This window comes from Apis florea, unplaced genomic scaffold, assembly GCF_048593485.1.
Source record: "Apis florea isolate Af1SG1 unplaced genomic scaffold, ASM4859348v1 contig_2190_pilon, whole genome shotgun sequence".
Taxonomy (NCBI): domain Eukaryota; kingdom Metazoa; phylum Arthropoda; class Insecta; order Hymenoptera; family Apidae; genus Apis; species Apis florea.
In genome coordinates, this window is record NW_028256541.1 from 1221718 (window position 1) to 1247499 (window position 25782).

The window sequence follows — 25782 nt, forward strand, 5'->3', positions numbered from 1 at the left end:
TTATCAAATATTTAAATTTTTGCTTTAATAATATAAAAAATACGTATTATTCATAAATCTTACATCTTATTTGATAAAAATTTAAATTGTATTAGTAGTTCATAGTAATTTCTATCATTGCTTTGGAAAATATAATCTTTCTAATATACTTTCAATTACATTATATTTTGCAATTATTAAAATTAATTTAACATAAAAGAAATGAAGGAATTAGAAGAAACTTAAAATAAAGAAAAATTATCAACATATCGTAAAAATTCCAAAAAAAAAAAAGATCAAAATTGAAACGAATCTACGCGCGATGTAAACAAATTCCAAGTTGCCGTGCAATCAATGTACAACACATATAAATGTTACTCGCTGGCATAAATTGGAACCAATTTCAATATTGAATGCATGTCACAACTTTGCACAACCGTTTAAAATATCTCGCGTATGTATTATGTACGTGTATTTACACATAACACGAGGGTGGTATTTCATTCGGTCTCGAAGCGAAGCAAAATACGGTCGGCCAAGGAAAGAATTCACTTTGCATTTTTACAGTTTCGTAAAGGAAGAGAAGAAATCAACTCGAGATTACTCTTCGAAGAGATGTATTCTTCAATAGCGGTTGCAGCCTTTTTCGTCCGACTTCCCAAGGCTTCATCCTCCCTCTCTCTCTTTCCGCCATTTAAGGCACTCGTCTCTTCGACGATTCAAATTTTAATTCAATTACGACGACCACCACCACCACCATCATCACCGACAGCGACGCGTCTCTCGCGTGTCTCCCCATCTTTCTTCTTTTTCTTCTGCGGCTACACTATTTTTTTCTTCCTTGATTTCTTCAAGCCTCTTTCTCCTCCTATCCCCGCGAAATCTGAATTTAATTATGACTCTTCACGTAACCGCTTTCCTCCTCACACCATGATTCGTGGCCTATCTCACTCTCGCATCTGCCGCCCCTGGAACGTTAAGATGCCTCTTTCTTCTCTCCTCTCTTCCTCGCTCTGTTCTATGTTCATGAGCTAGATGATCGTAGAAGAGGGCGAATCGCCGGGGAAGAAGCACCTTAAATTTTAAAGGACGTTTAAATCTGCCTATTACTTTTCGATTTTTTTCGTCTCTTCCATCCCAACCCCCTACCTTCATCGTTAAATCTTTAACCAATTGAACGTTCCGTAAATGAATTTTATGGCTATAATCCAATTTTATAACCTTATTTCCCTGTAGTTATTTAAGTGATTTAAGTTATTTGTGAGTTTGGAAAAATTGGTTCTGATATTTGGAATTATAGAATTATATTACCGTGTACAACTATAAATTAAATGATTAGGTGTTGTGAACATATATTGTATATAGAAATTTTTAATTTTTTTTTTTTTTTTTTTTAGAATTTTAAATTATAGAATTAATATAGAAAATAGTATTAAAAATTTCAATTATTTAATTATGAAATTATATTCAAAAATATCCTTGATTATATCAGTTAATATATTTGTTTTTGAAATATTTAATTTTTATAGATCATTAATTATCTCAAAGATAACATTTATGTGCTATAAATTTTTTATTGTAATTATAATAAATCCAATCGTAATATAAATTTTTTTTCTCAAATTTTTTTTTTTTGGAAAAAAGAAAGCGTAAAAAATACAAAATGATATACCCAAAAATTATAATTATAAAGAGTTGTAATAATTGTAAGAATTATTTGTAATAATAAAAAAATAATACATTATAATAAAATTTTTTATATAGAATCACTAATAATAAAGGAAAGAGTACGAATGTGAGATAGGATAGAAATATGAGATATCAACGTTTTAACCATTATTGAAACTTCTAACAATAATTATACTTCAAATATTATAAAACATTCTCTCATAGCAATTGTTGATTGTTATCTTTTCTTTATTTAATGGGCATTTTATATTTCAATTGTAACAGAAAGTTTCTATTATATTTATTAAAATGCTACTCATTTATTAAAGTTAAAGTTATTTCAGTTTATTTTTAAAAAAGGTGACTTATATATTATAATGATCATAGTTTCAATATATTAATGAAAATTTGAAGCATTCGTGTTATATGATTATGATATGATATGATAAATTGGTAGAATATAAGATATACTTAATTAGTAATATATTTAAAATTTTCTTAAGATTTTAAAAGCAAATTATAGAAATATTTATTATGATTAATTATGAATCATGATGATTTAGAAAATAAAATTTACATATACGATTATTGCAAAATAATAACGCTAAATTATTCGTTTAATTGTAAATATTTTATTATATTTGACACTGTTATTATGGTTATACATTAATCTTTCTATTAATACTTTAACACAATTTCATAATTTATTTCCTCAAAAAATAATGATATTACTATCCGAATTTGTGCTAATTCGATTTTGTCTTTGTTAAATAAAAAAATTAAAAATCCTGTAAGATCCAGATATTTATTTTTGTATATAGCATATTCCATATAAAAATATCCATTCTCAAACTTTCTTCATTCGATTTTTTTACATTAAAAAATAAAATAATATTCCATATTCATATTCTACATATAATTAGAAATAATTTTATTACGAGTAATTCATACTTAAAAATAAAATTTTGTTAAAGATACAATAAGAAAAAAAATCATATAAGTCCTCCAATTATAAAAATTTCTCAATTCAAAATGGGAATGCAAAAGAATACAAGATAATGATAAAATGACAAATATTTACGTATATATCTATACAAATATTCACATTTTCCATTTATGAGATTAAATATATACAAAAAATTTTGCCACTATTACACGAGAATAATATTTATCACAAAGATAAATTCTAAACTCCATGTACCAAATATCATCAAGAAACAAAAAAACAAGTAGACAATAATGTATAAATCGTCCACTGTAGTCAATATCCCTCTTCCCCCAGTAATTGGCATCGAATTGTTCAACCAATTTGAATCGTTCGATTGTCGCGAGTATCACAGTATCCAGTGCTTGTACCATGCACGCGATTGTAGCGCATTGATATCGATTGATCGTTTGAATAAATATTCTTATACAGAAATAATGATGGAGCGCATTATGAAAAGATGTAATAACGTATTCAGGATTGGTCGTCTACTCGGTTCAATCTTCATTAAAATTCCTTTTTTCCTTCTCCTTCGTTTCGCTATCTTATTTCCGTCTCGATTATCCTTTAGAAAACATTCGCATCGACGAGCCTTTCTTCCGTTCGATTCATTCTCTATCCCCTCCTTCCCTCCCCCTGACCATCTCCACCGATCTTGCCCTCCATCGTTTCTTTTTCGCATTTATTCAACCCCCCCCCCCCCTCCGATATTCTCATTACTTCGGCATCGATTCCGTTCGAGGTCCCACCGATACTAACGGCAATTAAGCTAATGCCAATTAAACAAGCCGACAACCGTTAATTGATGGTTTGCATTCCCCGTCAGTTTCGGGTACCGCTGATTCGACAAGTTTTACAATATCGATGATTGCGTGTGTTATCCCTTTCTCTCGTTGCTCTCGTTAACTGTTTCTATAGTGGAGTAATTTCCAATATTTTCCAAGTTGTGTCCAAGTCATCTTCATCTAATATTCAAAATTTCTTCTTCTTTTTCTAAATAAATGGTTAAAATTGTGAAGATTGTGATTCATGTCGCATGAAATGAAGTTTTTATTTTAGACAAAAAATACAAGGAATATCTTGAGAAAATTTTATATTTAATATGAATACTTTGTATTGAGAAAAAAATCGTTCCAAAATGTTAAGATTTTATATTCTAGAATTAGAAATTTGTGAATTATAAGATAAATTGTACGTATTGAAAATGATTTTTAACTCTTTTCCTAATAAAATAATTGATAAAAATGATTTTGAAAAGTATTAAATTCTTTAAATTTTAATCGATATATTATACACTTTTTATGCAGTTATTTATATTAATGAACATACTTGTATCAAAATTATTTTATCAAAGAAATCGATATCGATCTATCCTTAAATGAATTTAATCATGTTAGAATCAAATCATGTTAGATACAATACCGTTGTTACTTGATAAGAAAACTGCATACAATCTGTTTCAAATTCAAAATTAAATCGAAGAGCTTATAACAAAAAAAAAAAACAGTTTCATTTTTAACTGGAATTATTACATTTAATATATATGTAAATATTCTGCATCATGGTGCAAATTCTATGCAAATCGGATAAAAAATAAACGTTATAGAATTTGGACTTGACATTATTGTTTTATTGAAAGCAAAATAACGACATTTCTTCATATCTATAAAATATTCATTTAATAAAATAACAATAAATAAATAAATTTTGTATTCAACAATCGAAAACATAAATTCTTTTTGAAAAATTAATTTGAAAATATAAAATAATGATTTTTTGTTTGTTGCACTTCTTTTTCAAGAAAATAAAAGATTTTGATTATAATTTTAATATTTATTAAGATATACAAAACTTATATGATAAAAAACTGCTAAATCAAAATTCGCGATTTATTTTTCAAGATAGCGAGAAATAGACAAAAAACAAATATCATTTATTGTTTAATTTAAGAAGTTCTTTATTTATAGTTCTCTTGTGATCTGATTCTACTTGATTATCATATTAATTAATATATCTATTTTATTAATATGAATTTTTTTTCTTCAAAATTTACTTTCGGAAAAGTAACAATACTTCAAAATTAAATGCAATCGAAGATGAGAAGAATATGAAACAAAATTATAATTATAAAGGTCAGCTTTACCATTCAAACACCAATTACGTTTGTTTCAAGCAAAATTTTTGAAAATTATAGAATGCAGATGATTAATTGATTCATTTATATATGTATATTGTATTCTGATCAGATATTTTATGTTTCAAGCAATTAAGAAGAATATTTTAATGCATGAAGAAACTACTATCTTACACATAATTTATATTGCACATATTTTAATTAATTATCACATGATATTAAGATTGTATATATACATAATATTAGTTGTAAAAAATAAATGGAATGATATAAGTAAAATATTTTGTATATTTTATACGTGTAGATAATTATTATCATTCTTACAATCAAAAATAAATATTTTTATATTCAAAATTTAACATTAAAAAATATCATAATTATCATTTTAAAATCATATTATTGTAATTCATTCCAGTTTACCTTAGAATTAAAAATATTATTTTAGCATTTATTTTATATCAATACATATTTCATATTAGTAATTAAACGATGTCATTCAACATTTTATATAAAATGTCTTCGAATATAAATATTTTTAACTATATTTTGAAACTCATTGAACACCAAAAAAACATCATGCTTAAACGAACGATATAAACCGATGTTAAAGGACAAGGACCAATCAATCTAGCGAGACTATGAAAATCTGCAGAAGTTGAATCCATTCGAGCAGACTTGGTCTGGCATTTGACACAACGATGCAGCTGTATTCTAATTAAACGGTACAACGACCTGATCTCGGGATGGAATCCCAAGACCGGCATCGATTACCCAGCCAATTTGCGACTAGCCATTCTCCCTCACCCTTATCTCACTACCTTCTCTCACTCTCTCTTTGACAACCACCTTCGCTACTCTTCGGTCCTTCGAATCCCACTAGTTTCCTCTGAGGAAATGTGCATGGACAACTGAGCAAAGTGCACGTGGAATTCTGAAATTCTAATATAAATCGTTATGTATTGTCCAATTATGAAGAAAAGCAATAATTAAAAAAATAAATTGGAGGATTTTTCTTTATATTTTTAAATATATTTGTATATTTATATATTGTTTTGATGATAAATAGTAAAAGTACATAGCTCAGTATAATAAGTATATAATACTTGCGTTTCTATAATTTTTATTTTGAAAGAGGTGTATTTTTCACCAGTTGATAACAAATGCAAAAGTATTAATATTAATGTACAGTTCCAGACAGAAAATTAAGATCACTTATAATTCTTAATATTTCTAGTGTTTTGGTACAGTATTTAATAATAATTTTTATTAATTAGGTTCTATTATTTTTATTAATTGTTAGTACACACAAACTAATAATTTATGTTTCTCTTCTTTACTTTGATTATAACGTTTGATCTTTTTGACATGTCTTTTGTTTTTGTATAATTTTTCCAAATATGTGATAACTCGTGATGAGATAAGTATCTTAAATTTCATTATCAATTCATATCAAAAGAGATCTAGAAAAATATAGTAAAAATTATAAGATATTTTATATATATATATATATATGAAATTTTATTTAGCTTTTTAAATTTTATTAAAAACTCGGAAAGTTGTAAATAGTTTAAAAATTTACCAATAAACAGTTATAATTTTTTGGTCAAGATTATATAGTAAATTTCAATCGCATCAATCAATAGTATAATGTAAAATATCATATAATGTATAATGCATATATGTTATCCAATTCTTGTAAGCAACAGATTATTTTTAACAAAGCAATGAATAATTCATAAAGGTGAGAGACTAGTTCACTGATATGCATATATGGACAAAATGTTCCAGATTGCCAAATAGTCATTAAATGGTATAAAACGAAGAATGAGCGTAAGGCTATTACTGATGAGGATTGTGTGGCTTTAAAGTGGTGTCGGGAAATCAGATACAATTTATAAATTAATTCCTTGTTATGATAAGAGCTTATGGAGAGAAATACATTGAAAAATAATAATCGAATATAAATTTAGGTTAATAATAAACAATATTCTTTTCTTTTTCATTTATATATTTTTTTTATGTATAATTACTAATATTATTGATTACTTATAATATTTTGCTTCCATAAATTATGGAATAATTTTTAGAAAGAAAAAAATTTGAAATTTATTTTTAATAAATATTCATTATATATTATTTGAATGCAATATAGATTGAAACTAAATTAAAAAAAAAAATTACTAAATATATAAAAAAAAGAATAAATTAAAAATTAACATAACTACGAGAAATAATATCTATGATCAAACATCGACGTACTACCATTGAAAGTATCAGTACAGTATTTATGAAACATTTCGCAAAGGAGTAGAACGTAAAGCGGTCTTTGGTGAAAATTTCAGCCGGGTTCCTCCGTCGTTGCCTTAATAGTTCATTTGTCGTCACACAAGCCCGAACGCGGCATATCGCACACACCAGAGAGGGATATAGGGAGAAGCCAGCGAATAAAAGGAAGTTTGGGATGGCGGGGAAGAGAGGGGCTGAGGGGTGGTGAGAGGAGACAAAGGCTCGGAGCCACTGTTTATGTCAATTTCGTGCCTACGGTGCATCACAGAGGAAATAAAAGGAAACAATTGCACCGTCGCCAAGTGCAATTTGTGCCTAGATATTATAAAAAGGGTGGTACAAGGAGGGAAAAAAAAAAAAAAAAAAATAAAAAAGAAGAAATGGGGGAGAGGGGAAAGCGAGAGGATATAGACAGAAGAGAGGACTAATGGGAAGGGACAAAATGGTCGGAAGAATGCGGAGGAAAGAGGTAACTAGTACAAAACAAACGACGTACCATTCTACAGCGGTCGCATTGATATATTACGGTGTACGCTCACAAACTCGATGCCCGCGCATGTGTATGTGTGCGTGTGCTTCGTTGCGCGGACGTTTTCGTTGCGCTTTTAGAATTCGATTATTAGACTGGCCGGTAAATCAACCATGGAAATAAACTTAAATTATGACCGTTTTTTCTACGCTCGGCAAACGATAGATTTCTTTTTTTTTTAAGGGTGACCCAGGCGTGTGTATTAAAAGAGATAAATTTAGTGTAACGAACGTATTACACGGAGAAGCTTTACCCGATGATTAATACGAATGAGAGAAATCAATGTTTCGAAAATGATGGTATGATTGAATCATGTACATGTATTTGGTCAACGTTAAATTTTATATGATATTTTTTGTTTTTTATCTAAGGATAATTGTAATAATTAAAGGATTGGGAAAAAAAAGTTAAAAATAATGTTAAATTCTCACGTGTATTATATTATGAATTTTAAGGCTTATATTTATATACAATTTTTAGATTTAGTAAATATATTTTTTTAATAAAAATGAAATTTTTTATCTTCTCGCGAAAAATTTTTCAAATATAATTGGATTATAAGTTATTAATAAGCAATGTGAAACGTTTGCTATCGATTTATATTCTAAATTTATAATCATACCAAGAATTATTGTTGAAAATTTGTAATATTAGCATAAAAAATAATGACTTGTATGCTTTTACAGATTAAATATTAATAAAATATTAAAATATAAAATATTAATTTTATTAATAATTTTAATTATAATTTTCTATACTTATTTTGTTTTTAGAAAATATATGATATTGTTTTATTATTTTCTATTTATATTTTTAATCAATTTGAAATTAAATAATTTTAGAAATTTTAATTATCTTTTAATAGAATTGATTAAAATATTTACATTCGAGATATCAAATATATAATAAAAATAAATCTGTATTTAGAATTAGAATCAATATTGTGAAATTCATATAAATTCCATTTTCTAATCGTAGAATATAGATTAAGAGAATAAATAAATTAATAATAGCATTTTATCAATAATAAATTGTCGAAAAGCGAACAAAAAAGATTGTATTTATAACATTTATTAAAATATTTTACAAAACTAATTTTTATGAAGACGTCTTCGATTCAGATTGGAAACCACTTTAAGAACAAATTAAATTGATTAAGTGGGACAATCAATTTTGAAAGGAATCGGAATGGAAGTTTCCTTCCGGAAAAGATACTCATTATTTACTTAACTAGGTCAACGCTATAAATTAGTAGTTTTAATACGAAAAGATAATTCGAATAATTTAAAAATATTTCCATATTATTATATTATTATAGAATTATAGAATATTATATTATTATAGAATTATATTATAGGATTATAACAGAAATAAAGTTGATCAATTTAAAAGAAAAAAAATAACTTATCTAAATTTTATTCCAATTTGTGTATCTCCATATAGGACGAAATATCTTCCATGAATCTTTAATTTAAGGAATATTATATACTTACGAAACACTTGAAAGATTGATTGGTTTACCAAGCAATCAACCCGAAATTAAATTTTTCAATTATTCTTTATTCATAAACTCTTTGATCATGAATAATGTTCATTATACTTTTTTTATACTAAATTTAAACTATTATTTAAATAATTAATATTCATTAACAGTTAACACGATTAAATGCAAAATAACATAGAAATTATGAAAAATAATTCATACAAAATTTATGTTAAAATTTCACAACATAAATTTTATAAGACAATTATTTTTTATCGTATATAAATAATTATAAAATTTATAAATTTTTTTCTTTTTAATTGTATTTCAACCCACAAAATTTTATTATATCATTTATTTAGAATTTGAAAAATAATAAAAATTCTTTCAAAAACCGCTAATATCTATGAATAAAATTTTAAAAACTTATCACAAGATTTTATTTTTTATCGCATTTCACAATGCTTCACGATGCTTGCAAGCCCAACATTTTCGCTCTGTCCTACATATGTCCCACTATTCCTCTACCGAGTTACACAGACATTCAAAAACTGATGGAAGCCGAGCAACAAGAACCGACATTTTCAAGGCAAGCATAAGCGCAGCCGATATTTTCGGAAGAGACACTCTGTTAAGGTCAAAACACATCTTTGTCGAAACAACAGAGAAACGGCCGGAGGGTTTCACCTACAAAACGCCCAGTAGTGCTCCTTTCCCTTAATTCACTTCTCTCGAGGAAACGTGACCCGGGGACAAATTTGAATTCGCGCAAATCATTCTGACTGCCTCCTCTCTTTACAATCTACCTTACATAATTTCTCTCGTCATAGAGAGCGAGCAAGAGAGATTGAGAGAGAGGAGAGATAGAGGGCAAAAAGAAAAGGAGTGGAAAGAAATCGAGAGGGAGACGGAGAGATAGGGGCGAGCGTATAAGACAGAGAAAAATAGCGTCAAGACAACAGCCTTAATAGCCAGTACAATGGGCGGATCTTCGAGTCTTTTACGTCGCACTTGACGAAACAATAGTCGAACGAGTAGAGCGCGATAGACCGGTGCTGCTGGAGGGTGTTGAGGATGTCGAGGATGCCGAAGAGGGGCTGCTACCACCGGTAGACGAGTCGGAATCCGTAGCCCCGGGTCGGGTTTTAACGATGTGCTCGGACACAGTCGTTGCATCCCTGTGTCACCGATGCATTCTCCCTCTCTCTCTCTCCCCAATTCTCTGTCTTTCTCTCTACCATTTTACTATCACGTTTCCTCCCTCCCCTCGTCTATTCTACTCCGCTCTAGCTCCATCCGTCTCTCGCATTCCTCACTTCGCTTCGTTTCGTTTTCGTGCATGCTACAATCCATGTAAATACACATATACACACACACACTCATAGGCGAATATCTACATCGCATGTATTCTTATGTTCTCTTTCTCTCCTTCCATCTTTGCTTCTATCATCGAGTACTTCCATTCTCTTTCTCTAATCTATTTCTTTTCGTCTTTCCTGTGTATTACTTTTTTCATTTCTCTCTCTCTCTCTTTCTCATCGTTCATCATCTCCGTTCCTCTTACGTTCCTTTTCTTCGTCATCTTACTGTTTTTGTCCCTGTCCAACAGAGGCGACAGTTACTCTGCTCTGCTCCGTGCGTCTCCGCCGTTTCTTTCATACGGCTCAAGCTTGCCTGCAAGCCTCTCTCGTCGCTTAATGTCAAAACTTTCCTGTCCCTCGTCGCACGCCCGTTCTCACAGCCAATGAACACATCCTTCCGCCTGTACACTGGGTGTCCGGCTTTATTATCGATACCATCCTTCGCGAGAACAGCCTGCCCTCTGCTCCTTTCCCTGTTCTATATTTTATTCATTTTCAAAATGCATACGGAAATGGATTGGTGTAATATATGATATGAAAGAATTGTAAATTATATTATTAAATAAAAGTGCAATATTATAATAATCTCTACTTTATGATTTTTATAAATAAAATAGACGAATAAATTATAATAATAAATTGGAAGAGTTTATATAATAAGGATTGTATATACAATGAAGTCATTTTAATTTTTTGTATGAGCCATTCACTATGTACTAGAAAGTATATATTAATATATTATTCAATATTTTATGAAATAATATTAAATATTTCATATTTAATAATTCATTTTATAATATTTAATTGCCAATTTAAATTATTAAAAATTTCTTATTGTGCTATATTCGTCTATATTCCTATCGATTCCTCTTTCCATAAAAGAAAGTTCATGAAACATGATAACTTTAACTATTGACTGATTTTATGATCTCTCTATATATGTTGCCCGCATTAAGTTTCAAAATTCGTGTACAAATTCGATATTTTATGTCAAATTACTGCCAAAAGAGATTTAACTTGTCACTTAGATTGTCAATAGTTTGGATATCATGATTCTTTTTATCCAGAGACGTGTTTCATTTTATAATGAATCGTTATAATATATTACAGTATATAAAATAACAGTAAATTATTATAATATCATAAATTATGATACTATATTAAGAAAGATAAATATAAACTGAATATTTTTTTCTTTTTTTTAATCGACTGAAATCATAAATAAAATTCATAAAATAAAATCTTTAAAATCGTTTTATTTTTATGTTTTAAAAAATACATGAGATCATTATATTTAATTATTTTTCTGAAAAGTATCTATAAAGAATGCTCAATTTTCAGTCCTCTACACCAAACACCTCGTTAACCCGTTTACTAGATCGTTTCAGAAGAGAACATTCTTCGAATATCTCATTAAGCTGTTAATGATATCAAATTTATTCTTAGATAAAATTTAATATTTATCTGTGTAAATATAGAAAAGATATTGGATATAAAAATATAATGGAAAAGATATTGCATATCTTAAAAAATTGATAACTATTTTGTAATAGAATATCTTTAATGGAATATTTTCCCAAAATAAATAAAATACTTTTCAATCATATTATTATTTTCATTGAACTTTCACTTTCAAGAAATTAGGAAAAACTTTTTAACACTTATATTCATATATAGGCATAATAAATAATACTTTACTTAATTTTTTATTTATTTTTTTCCACTAATTTCTATGGATTTAAATATTGCAATATCTTATATCAAAATAATTGCAATTCATGAAATATCTACATATCACATTTATTTTTCTTTAAATTTGAACGTTGACAAATTAATTAACATATAATTGAAATATGATAGGAATCGTTTTTTCCCCAGCATCGTCAAAAATTTTGTTCCCTGTTAATTACGTTCCTTTAATTAAGCTTGCTTACATAAAATTAGCTTCCTTCATTTCCTCTAAAACATACTATTATCAACGAAATATAACGATACATCTCTTTCATAATTATTCAAATATATTTTTAAACAGAACTTTAAACATGCATCAGAAAACAGAAAAACTTTCTCTACATAATTAAATCACCAAGATGAAAATATTCGAAACCCGGAGCGGCAAGTCGACTCATCTTTCTCGCTTAAAATATCAGACAGCGTTCGATTCCAGGAGATCAAAATTCTTATTCCTTGGATTTTACGTCGCTACGAGGTTCTTTCCCCTTCGGTTAGAAATTTCGCGACTGCGTATGCATAAACAACGAACCCGTGGTAACTTTGTAAAAACTGTATGAATATAATATACACAGCATCCTCTGTTCCATCGAAGAAACTGCAGCCATCGAGCTTCTTGCAAGTTCGTTGCAGGAAGTAGCGAGAAACGAGAGTAGAAACGAAGCCTTGTGTATTTTAATAAAGTCGTTAAAACTCTGATACCATCTCTGGCAAATAACTGCGCAAAAATTGAAGAATTAAAGAGTTATTTTCTTCTACTTATTTCTTCCATTATTATTTTTGTTTCTTTCTTTTTCTCTCTCTCTCTCTCTCTCTCTCTTCTTTTAAAATAAAGCGACAACACTGAGAAAAGAACGAACCAGGATGACGAGACTTGTTAAAAATAAAAAATGTAGGAGGACAAAAACAGGGAAAGATGGACGAACACAAGGAGGAACTCCAAAGAATAAATTATACATTCCAGGCTAGCTCGATGCTTGGACGTAGCCTGCGTGCACGTAAGTTGCAAAGTTACTCAAAGATGCGATGACTACAAAATGTTTTCCTTCTCTTTTTTTCATCCCCATACGCCTTGATACTTGCGGCCCATCTTCTTCTTTGCAACATGCCAACAGCTCATATAAGAAACCTCGAAACATCGGTAACGTAAAAGACGATGAGATACAATATGGATTTCATAAAATGTGATAAATTCAGCGAGACTGTTGTTGGAGAAATATGGTATGGTATTATATAAAAAAACGAGCTCGTTGAATGTTCAAAGAAGCATGCAAAACAGTGAATTTTATCAAACATGGAATGCTAGATAAGCGATTAAATGATAAAAAAACGTTTTGAAAAGCGTTTTGAATTAATTTATCTGTTGATTTTGCATTTGAGTAAAGAAAAATAAAATACAAAAAGAAATAAAATACAATAATACATATATATAAATATATATATAGAACTTGGAAATTGAAATGTATAGAAAATATATAGAAATCAAGTTTATTTTTTTCAAAATAAATATAGAAAAGAATAGATAAGATCTATATATATTTATCTATGTATAGAATAATGATCTTCAATATTTGAGATATTCAATTCTTTTTTATAATAGTTAAATGTGCTGCGATTTTTATAATTTTATAATTATATAGAAAAATATTTTGAATAGTATGAGATAAATAACATTTTATTTTTAAGGATAAATTATTCTATACACAAGATAATGAAATATTATATAGAATAATAAAAATCTATTATTTTATAATAATATATTTTATAATATAATAAAAATATAAAATATATTTAATAATTTTTGAAATTTTAAAAAATTTTAATAAATAAGAACAATTAAAAAAAGATATTAAATGAAATAATAAAAATTAAAAATATTAAAAATTATTTTGTAGCCTTTTATTGTCTAATTAAGTAATAATAAGGAAAATCAAGTTCACGTATAATTTAATTTTCTCAAAAATGAAATCTTCAATTTATTATTTTTGGTTTTCATCTTACTTTGTTATTTTCATGACTTCATTCGTATCAATTTTTAACTCATAATGTATGATTAGTGTTTGATTAGTATAAGATGAATCTTTAATATTTTTTAATTATCGCTATGATGGACCATTAGTTAATATTATTTATGATAATATAATTATTAGCCAAAATAAATAACCGTATTGAAATAAAAGCTGAAAATCTTTGACTATAAAATTTTCCATATAAACAATTGCAAATAATATATATAAAAATAATTATAACAATTTTTAATAATCACGATTAATAGAGTGAAAAACTGATTTACAAAATTTTACTATGAAGTTTCAAATATATAGAAATAGATAACTCTTTATGTAAGATACATGTTATAAATACAATGTTTGCATGCATAAAATATGTGAAAGAATTAATTGATCAGAAATTTATATTTAAAAAATTATAATTAAAAAATTACAATAATTTATAAAAGACAACAAAAATTGAAAAATTATTAATAAAGAATAAATAATAGAAAAATTTAAAAATTATGCTACGTCTGACTTTTCAAAATTTACAAAATTAATCTCTAAAAAATATACAAGATTGAAATAAGAATTATTGAAAATCGAAAGGAACTTTATAATTTGTATATACTAATATATATAAATTAAATTAAATTAATTTTTTAAATTAATACAAATTTTTTAATTTAATTATTAAATTTAAAAAAAGAAATATCCAAATCTAAACAATATCGTATATCTTTTACTTCATACATTGTATATTTCATGTAAGAATTTTATAAGAATTTTAAATATTTCATTAAAGAATTGAAGAATTTTCTTATTATAATGTAATTTCTATTATTTTATTCTTATATGCCGAGTAGAATCAGTCATATATATGTAATAAAACAGAAAACTGAATATAGATTGTACTAGTAATAATACAAAGAGAACAAGGAAAAGAAAGAAAAATTGAATATTTAAAACTTGTATCTTTTTCTCATTCAAAAAAATCAAAACTTAAAACGAAAAAATCGAACAATTTATAAAGCATGACTTCAATTGCGATATACATTGCCATATATATCGTATTAAAAACTTTTTAAAAGTTCAACGTATGCAATTGTTCTATTCTTCGTTTCTTCTTTCTGTTTATAGTGAATACATATTTCAACGATAATGACAATGACTATGAACGAGGAGTACGAAGAACTATGGAACACGAGAATCAGGCATGCGATTTGGAAGAGATTATATCACGGCAAAGTTACTAAAACTTTAATCTCTATCGTACGTAGAATCATGAATTATTTGGCGGCACGTTTAAATTGTTCATGGAACTCTTAATAGTGTAAACACGATGATGATTTATCAATAATTTATTATAAACCGTATCATTAGTGATTTACATGTGTTCAATTATTCTTTGAAAAGAAATTTAGGTATTATAAAGTGCAGTATGTTGTATAGAAGATTTTTCGTAATCGATTAATCGAATAAAAATACAGAGTTTAAAATTTTGTTAAATATTTTGATTTATTTTTCTATTTAATTTTTTTGAAATATTAATTGAAAATATTAAATATAGATTATGATATGCTATATTATATATAGGATGTTAATATATTATTCCTAGAATATTGAAAAATTAATTTTAGACGAAAAACAAACACAAAAGTTGACATATAAAAATATTTGTTCAGCTTTATTTATTAATTTATAAACAATTTAATTTGTATTAAAATAAAGCGAGATAGAGATGATTCAATGGTATGGTAAGAGTCTTATTTTATCTGTGTTTCTTTTCATCTTCTCTTCAAATTTTAATTGATTTTAACTTAATAAATAAAATCATATTTTAACTTTTAGATTTATTTGTCTCTAAAATCGATCCTTTCACGAAATATATATTATTAACATTATATTAACATTCTCTATATAAAAGTATAATATATAGTATATATATAAAATATTACTGAATAAAAAATGATTCCATATGTAAAAATAAATCAAAAAAAAAAAAAAATAACATTTGAAAGAAATAAAGTCTCATTTTCAAAGAAATTAAGTTTGAAAATAGTATCGAATATACATGCACTTGATTCCAATTAATTCATTTCCTATTAAATTTTTTTTTCGCTTACATTTATATGTTTATTAATGTTAGATATATAAGAATATATGTTAAACAGTTTATATGTTAAATAGTTGTAATGTATCCATATTAAATTTTCAAATTCAATTTTTTCGAAAACAAGACCTCAAACGAAAAAATATTATTCCTTTTAAACAGATAATTAACACACTATTTTTTTTACTATCATTTTATTTATCATTTCATCTTCTTGATTTTGAAATTTCATTTGATATCACATTTATAATCAAGATAGTTATATAGTTCTCTCTCCTATTTTGTTCTCCATTTCTCTTAAGTGGAAAATAATTTAATTAAATTTTAAACAAATATTATATTTAATAATTGTTAATAAGTATCTTCTTGTTTTCAAGCTTAGTTTGAAAAAAAATTTGAAAAAATAATTATTTTGGAAAAATAAATATCTATTAGAAATTGTACAAATTTTTTTATACGAATTTTTTTATATCAAATTTTTTTTCATGGAATTGTTTGTGCATGTTTATATTTTTTTTATATTAAATTTTTTGAAGCTTTGTTTAAAGATATTTCTTCCAATCGTAAGGTAAAAAAAAAAAGATATAAAAATATTTGTTCATTAATTAAAACAATTATGTGAAATATACTTCAATTGTACAATTTCGTAAAATGTTCACATATACAATCTTAAAATGTTCAATTGTACAATCTTAAACAATAATATAATAATTTAAAATAATAATTTTAAGATTATTTACTGACATTTTATGAGAATTATTTGGAATAATTTGCATTTTTTTATTGATTATTATTAATAATTTAATAATTGATTATTAAATAATAAATTTTTATTAAAAACCAATAAAGTACGCAATTTTATTAATAATTATTTTAAAAATGATAAAATAAATATGCTTTTTCATATAAATGTTCGATAGAAATGATAATCACAAATACTTAAAGCATGAATCAAAATGTAACGATGGCCAATTGGGATCAGTTAAAATTATCTGGACATATATCTACATTTTAATAAAATTTTATATTTTTTGACTTGGCATGAAGATAAAAATTTTTACAAGCAATGGTAGAGAATGTAATATTTTTAAATACAAATTTTTAATAATATCATAATATAAAACTAAAAAAAAAATTATGAGTTATATTATATCATACACACATGTATAAAAATTTTTCTGCTAATTATATTTATATTTATTAAAATCTTAAAAATACAATAAAAAAAATTTTAAAAATATCTTATAAAGAATTTTTTTGCTCCAAACTAGCAGAAGATAACAAAAAATATAATTGATACTTTCTTATTTCAAAATATACAGAATAATGAAAAAGAAAGATATGCATTCCTATAAAAATAAAATTTTTTAGATGAAAATATCTTAACAAATAACGAAAATAAAATTGCTTACTTTTATTTACACTCAAGAAAGAAATAATTCTTCATAAATAAAAAAATGTTGATATTAAAATGAATATACAGACAAAATAAGAACTCGTTATCTTATTATTTTATCATCCATTATTTTTCATTTCAAAGTATCAAATAATATCAAATAGTAAAAAAATAAAAATAAAAATGCTTAATTTGTAAGATTAACAAATATTGTTATTAAAATATAAATAAGTATAATTTTCAAGATATTCAGAAAAATAAAAAAATATATACTAGTTTACTATGAAAAGATAATAAAAAACAAAATTATCTAATGCTTAGTCATATCAAGATCTTCTAAATCTGCAAAATTTCAAAAAACTTGGGATTTTCTAGTTAATTCTCTCTGAGTAATACACTAAATGAAGTTACATAATGATATAGCAAAATAATACGATGAAACAAAAAAAAACAATAGAAAACACACAACACGAAATAATTTACATGTTCGTTGTTACTCGACGCAATGCGACGCATGGAAAATTCATTGCAGCCCAAGCTTGGATTTTAATAATTTTGCATAATATATAAGCTCAAGTTCACTAATAGACGTATAAAATTGCAACAAGTTGCAAAAATTTAGCATGTAAATGGTCAAATTCAATATATTATGCATGACAGTGATAGAAAAAAAAAAAAAGAAAAAGATAGACAAGACATTTAGAATAAATTCAATTTTTTTACATTGCACGTATAATATTATTCATATCGTTGTTTTCAATATCGATTTATCCAGAAATGAAATTTCATGTGAAAAATCATCATTTTGTTCTATTTTTTCATATGGATTCACCCCTTTTTGAATTGCACTACCTTATATTTGTTGTAATTGGAAAATAGCATTGTTGTGGTAAAAATAATAAAAACTGAACTATAAACAATATATCATGCGTATCTGACACTGGTCTATAATCGAAACATTCGGAATAAATTTAATTTGTTTATATAACCGAAAAATAAAAAACTATCAATGTGGCGAAAAATAGTTAAATTGAACATACAACGTATTTTTTTCGTACATGACAGTGGCCGATATCTAATAAAAGAATTTGCGATGTTTCAAAAATTCCAATTTATTTGGAAGTTTTATATCAGAAAAGAATTATTGGACTAATTTTTCTTTTTTGTCGTAATTTCGTTCCAGGTTAAAAAAGCTATTATACGTTTCCCCATTCCTATATGAATATCTTTAAAATCATATTAAAAAAAATCACAAAGAAAAAATTTAATGGATTTTATACTGTTCTGAAAATATACAAATAAAATTATAAAAATAACAACAAAGGAAGGTTTATTTTTGTTTAAACAATTTTTAAATTTTTTTCTAATTTCTTGAATACCAAAGTTCAGAATAAATATAATTTACTTGTAAAATTAAAAAAAATCACAAAAATATAAAAAATTCAATACTACATTCTTATTGAGCATTAGTATGCAACAAACAAATGTGTTGATTCTTAATGCTTACCTTGCTATAAAGTTAAATTACGCAAATGCGTGTAATTTTCAGTTGAAAATCCTATTCCAATGAGTTGTTCGTTATGCTATTACGTTCTATTAAAATAGAATTACGGAGCAGTTAACTTTTAATAAATGAAAAAAAAAAAGAAAAAAATTGCCAGTATAAACTGATAATCTTAAAGACGAATTAATAACATGTTATATTGTACACTTCGAATGCAATTTAAATAAAAAAAAAAAAGATGAACAATATTCTTTCTTTTAATTAACATAATAAAAAACCAAATAACAAAACAACATCAACTATATTATAAACTTTTATTCTCTCTCGTTTAAATTAATATCGTATCGCTTGGAAAACGAGCGCGACGATCTACACAAAATATGCGCCGACCGAGTCTTCGAAAGCTCGTGCAACAATCACCAAGCATAATACTGCGGCCTTTCATTTCGTTTAAGCACCTACACCCACACTCACCACATTCCCATACACCCTCGATCGGATCGCGAAAATGATGAGAGAAAACACCCGCGACAAAGAGGAATAAAAATTACGCTAGAGTTGTTCTCCACGACTTGCAACGAATGAATGTACAGGCTCGCGGATCAACGAGCCACATTCTAACTTTTCCTCGAAACAATGAGCGGAAAGGAAAAAAAAAGAAAAAAATTCTCCTCGAACCAGAAACCAATGATCATCCACGTACCTGTTCCTACCTCCAGTTTCTCGAGTCGAACGTCTCCTAACGTAAACGAGATGCAACGTGTACACGCGGACAACGAAAGAATCTTTCTTTCGTTTCGAAACAATACGAAAGGACGAAAAAAAAAAAAAGAAGAAGAAGAAAGACAAAAAAAAAAAGAAGAAAAACGTCGGAGGAATAAAATAGGAAGGTGGAGGGGGGGGGGGGGAGGAGAGAGAAAAACGGACAAAAGTGTAACGCATCGCGAGCATCTACGAATGCTGGATGCGTACGCCGCGCGCCGTACGTCCTCCCTTTCATTCTTTGTGGCACCTGCAGCCACCCTTTCCAACCCCTACGACACGGCCATCCAACTGAAGCGAGACGGCCGATACGCGTCGGACAAGGACCGAGAGTGCGCCCGGTGGAGGGGATGGGGCGCATGCGCGGCAGGACCCGCGGGGGTTCCCCGGCGCGATCAGTCGTGGCCGGCGGTGCCGGAGGCCAAAGACTTTCGCGAGGGTGGACGCGCCGCGTTTTCTGCCGGACCTCTTTCGCTCTATCTACACCTATCTGTCCCCTCCTCTCCTCTCCTCTCGCCGCCGATTTACAACGCGGACTGGCCTCGGCCGCGCATGCATGACCCCGCACTGCCACCGCGTGCACTTTCGCGGTCGGCTGCATCGACATCGACATCGACCACGGCCGATCGCCGTGTGACAGAGGAACCCTTGCCTTTCCGCGGCTCGACGTCGTCGATCCTCGCGCGCGCACGATAAGAAACGAGATCTGTGACCGGGCCGAGTCGATCGAATGCGACCACGAAGACCGGCACGGTGTTACGTTTTCGGGGCCGGCGATTAAGTGTCGACAGTTCTGCGATTCCGGGTGCAAGGTTGATCCAGATCCAAGGGCATTCGGAATCGAACGATGCTGGCCAGCTGCCTAATCTTCGTGGGTAAGTTGTCTACGACCGCGTGTGCTGTCTGTTGACTTGCAGACAAATTCTCGCTCGTCTTTGTGAGTTGGAATGAAGGGGGAAGTGGTGTTTCGACGAGTTTTCATGAGAAATAGCGCGATCGAAAGGTGCTCGATTAAAAACTCTCGTGGATGTTTTTCGGTTCCGGATATGCATCGTTCCGTTGCGTCACACCGATGATCGATAAAATCTTTCTGGGAACTTCTAGCAACGTCGTTTCCATTTTCCCCCCAATTTTTTCGTTCCCTTCCTTTTAACGTGGATGAAACGACGAACCGATATCACGGATATCTCTGACGGGAGTCATCGGCGCGTAAAATTACCGCGAAAAAAGAAGACCGCGGATGCATCGACGGGTTTCCACCGAGTTTCCTGGTTTCCACAGTGGCTATTTCGGGGATACGAGCAGGTATCGTGTCGAGCAAACAATTGCACGTTCGTCGAGACACGAGCATAGGCCTCGGTGTTTCTAAAAGTTTCGTCCGGCTATGTGTATTGGAAACAAGATAACGGAGAACACGTGACACTCTTGTAAATCTAATTTGTGAAGGAGATGCGACGAATTTCTACTCCTATCGAATTGTGGGATCAAAACACTGCTTTCATTAACTTTTGTGCATGAACGCTCTTTGAAGGTTAGTGAGTGAATCATGCGTGAAAACGTTCTGCACGCTTGTCCATAGTTAGGACACGCTTCCTTTATGTAGAACGATCTGTACGTGACTTTTGAAAACAATCTGATCTGAAATCGTTTTGGAGATGTTAGAATTGTGCATTCATGTGTTTGTTTTTCTTTTTTTAATACTGGAATTATTAACTTCTAATATGAAGAATTAAAGTGATATGATAAAAATAATACAAATTTAGATGCAATAATATTTATATCTTAAAAGATATTTGAAACGAAATGTTTATTATTATTAAAAGTAGCTCTATCATTTCAGTAATTATGAAACGAAAAATCTAATATTTTTCGTATTTGAATTTTGAGAGTTTTAATGTTAAATTGAAAATTACAATTGGAAAAGATCGATTGATTTGATTAAATGATTGATTTGAGTAAATCAATAGTGATTCAGTGAAATATTGGAGTTAATGAAAGATTGTGGCGATAAAGAATGAAAATTTTTGTATTTGGAATGGGAACAAAATGTTTGTAGAAGATTTGACATATTTGGAACGTTTGATTCTGATATGAATTCTTTTACTCAATTATTTTTTTCTAATGATTAAATTTGCATAAAAAGCAATTTACAACATTTACATTGTTAATTAGATGTTATATATGAGATTATTTCTTTGACTTTTTATTATATATAAAATCATGAGAAATAGTATGTTTATATTTTCAATACATAAATGATTTAAAAAAGTGAAAACTCTTTGGATATATGTATATTTACGTCCAAAGTTTATATCGATAATATTCGTTCACTGCAAAGAGTTAATAAAAGAGTTAATATGCATTTATATAAATAAAAATGCTTCACGTATAAATAATATTGTTATAATTTGAATTGAAGTTAAGGAAGAAATATTGTTTACTCCAATCACGGTTCTACTAAATATACTAGATGGAATTACATATATAACTTCAACATATAACTCTGATGACAAATAATGTGATTAAGTTGACGATTTTATATTGTTTCGATTCGTCATATCGATTAAGAAGCAAACAAGCAAATCAAATTCTCATTCGCAAACAACTTTATTTTTTATTTATAACGTACGTCATAACTAACAAGTATCAAACTAAATCGTATGGAAAAGAATTAAAACAATGTAGCATTAAATATCTCAAATGTTTTTTATGATTTTTTATATTTTAAAATAATAGAGAGAATTTCTAAAATATTTAAATTTTTAAAAATAATTGATTCATTATTTTTCCATGTTTTGAGTTAAAACAATATGGCATCAAATATTTCAAATGTTTTTTATAGGTTTTTTATTTTATATTTCAAAACATGAATGAAGAAACTGGAACATTTAAATAAACATTTTTTAAAATAATTCATTAATTTTCTATTTTTTTCGTAAATCTGTTTCAGTTGAAGTTTTTTGTAATTAAAATTTTTATAAAAAAATATAGAAATATCACAACAAAAAACTTTTCTGTCAAAAATTTTGTAGTTTAATAATGGGCCATCAAATTATATATTGTATGGAATATAATGATATACTTCTTAAAATTAGAGCAATTATCAATTATTTATATTAAATTTTTGTTTTATTTTTATCTTGTTGCTCAAATATTATTTTTCTTGAATAATTTTCATTATTTCAGTTGCAGAACTTATAATAGTTTGTAGAACTTATTCTAATCAAATAAATTGATGTTCGAATACGATGGACTATACAAATAAATGACTTTCACTTTTTCTTAAATTTAAGAGTTAAATTTTCTTACGGTGATTATATTTGTTCGAGAGAGAACCGATATTCGAGAATATAGCGACTCTATTAAAGGAACAATAATCGTACGATGGTGAATTCGAACGAGTTCTTATTTAAATTCGAATCGAAAATCTCGGTATAATTGCTATCCGGTTAACGAAGTATACATATAACGTTGAATCTCTCATTATCCGAATATTCCTAAACATTCTACTCACTATTGAATTGTTTTGCTATCTGAACATCTTATTGTATAAATGATTTATTTGGTACTTTAACATTATTGAAATATGTCAATATTTTATAATAGAAAGGAATGTTTGATATTACATTAGAATCTTAATTATCAAAATATAACATAATGTTTTGAATTATCAATTCTATTTTATATACGATAAGATGTTATATTGATAGTGGATATTAATATTGAACAAATAAAAAAGTTATTAGAATTTAACAATTTTCTTCATTTTAGTCTCTCAATCTTTTTTAACTAGGATTTGAGTCTTTTTCTTTATTAGTATTATTATATTCTTTATTATTTATTTATTTTTTGTTTGTACATCAAATTATTTTAAACTTGTTGTCAAAGTAACAAATATTTTTGTAAAATCATATTATTATTATATTTATTTTCATTCTCTTCCTCTTTTACAGTGTCTTTATTTTCCATTTATTTTATTACAGAATACATTACATTTATAACATTATATATTTGCAATTTTTGTTATAGCTATTTAATTATACTACTTTTATCTGAACTTCTTCAGATTGATATATTATATAAAATATATATCTAAACATTTTGTTAATTTGTCTCAATATAATCATCGATATTTTCTAACTTTTTAAATAAGTTAAAAGATTCAATTCTTGATCCATTGGTTATATTAAAGACATTATGAATCGCACATTGCTAAAAATAGTAAATGTATCGTTTTGAAACATCTGTAAAAATTTATTAATATAACATTTTAAAAAATTAATGATATATATATAAAAAAAAGTTATTATGAAAAAATAAGTACAAAATGCAAAGGAATGTCTTATCATCAACGACTTCAGAAACAGAGAACAACAGCTAACCTCTTCTATCCATAATATAAATTCGTTTACTTTATCTAACATATCTATGCGATGAATGATATATTTTTTATTATTATTTTCTGTTGATAAACATTATTTTACAATTCGTACAAATATATCTATGAATTAATTACTCATCCTGAATTAATATCCTGAGAACAATTTATATTTGAATAACGAATGTTATATTTGAATAAAGATCAATTACTTATTGAAATAAAGAATAACATAAAATTACAAAAAAAAATTTTGCGAATCTTTTCATAGATATACAATCTTCGTTTCCAGAGCGATAGATTAAAATTCATCATTCGTTTAATATCATAGTTTTAAGGAATTATAGAAAAGTTACCTCTTCTCTAATTTTGATATAAATGAAATACTGAACGATTTTTTCTTATGTATAAAAAGATCGATCTTTACTATTATAAATTAAAATTTCGCCTATGCATATATATCCTATGTATTATAAAATATATATCAACATGCGACTTATCAACTGTTTAAATAAACACACCACAGTTGACATTAAAAATGTATAACGACTAAACTAATATCATCACATTTCTCTATCAATAGCAAACTTGAAGGGATCCATGGAATGCTTAAACTTATACAAATATGATAAAAGTAGTTCAGCCGTCATATATTTAGAATATCGCTGTGATTTATTAACACAATAACGTATATAGTAATGTATAAACAATTAATAAGTTATAATATAAGAATATATATAAATTCAATATTGTAGTAGCAATCGTAGCAATTGTTTATATTAATATCTCGAAAAGAGAAATAATCGATTATTATAAAAAGAAAAGTTACTTAAGATGATGTCCTTGAAAATTTATATCAAAACTATCTCTTCTATAAAACATATTCTATTTCTAGTTTCTAGTTTCATCTCTTTATTCTAGTTTCATCTGTACACAGATTCAAAGAGATAATTTTTTCATTAATAAATTGAAAAATTTATATTAAACTCATTATCAGTAGATTTATTTGCGAAAAGTTTTCTATCTGATATCACAAATTTTATTTATATATAACGGTATAAAGTTTGAAAGTTTAAAAACTTGCTCTGAAAGTTGGATTTTTTCCTAATTTTTAGTTTAAAGTTAACTCTTTTTATAATAGATCTAGATAAAAATAAAGATTACGTCTATCAGATAAAATTATTTAAATACTACAATGTAAATATGTATGTATAAGTATAATTTGCTTGATAAATTCTCTTTACAATTTCTCGTTTCTTCTTTTTTCTATTTTATATTAGAAATGACATGCTAATTCCATATTCATCAACTAATTTGAAATAATAGCTTCGCCATGATTTAATCTATTTATTATAACTATTATAGTAAATTTATTTAAACTATTATATAAATAATTATATTATTATTTAATCTAGCTAGTTTTTAGTTACAAAAAAAAAAATCTCAGAGAAAAATCTCTATAATAGCACGATAAACGATTAA

General features: G+C 27.1%; 1 protein-coding gene across 1 annotated transcript in view; it reads left to right on the top strand.

Moving 5' to 3' along the window:
• Positions 1–20319: 20319 nt before the first annotated feature.
• The window catches only part of Dscam2 (Down syndrome cell adhesion molecule 2), a 183340-nt gene continuing 177877 nt past the window's right edge, over positions 20320–25782 (top strand). Inside the window, exon 1 of the mRNA XM_012495693.2 lies at positions 20320–20797. Within this exon, the coding sequence (XP_012351147.1) occupies positions 20770–20797 (28 nt within the window). The 5' untranslated portion in view covers positions 20320–20769. The remainder of the gene's footprint in view (positions 20798–25782) is intronic.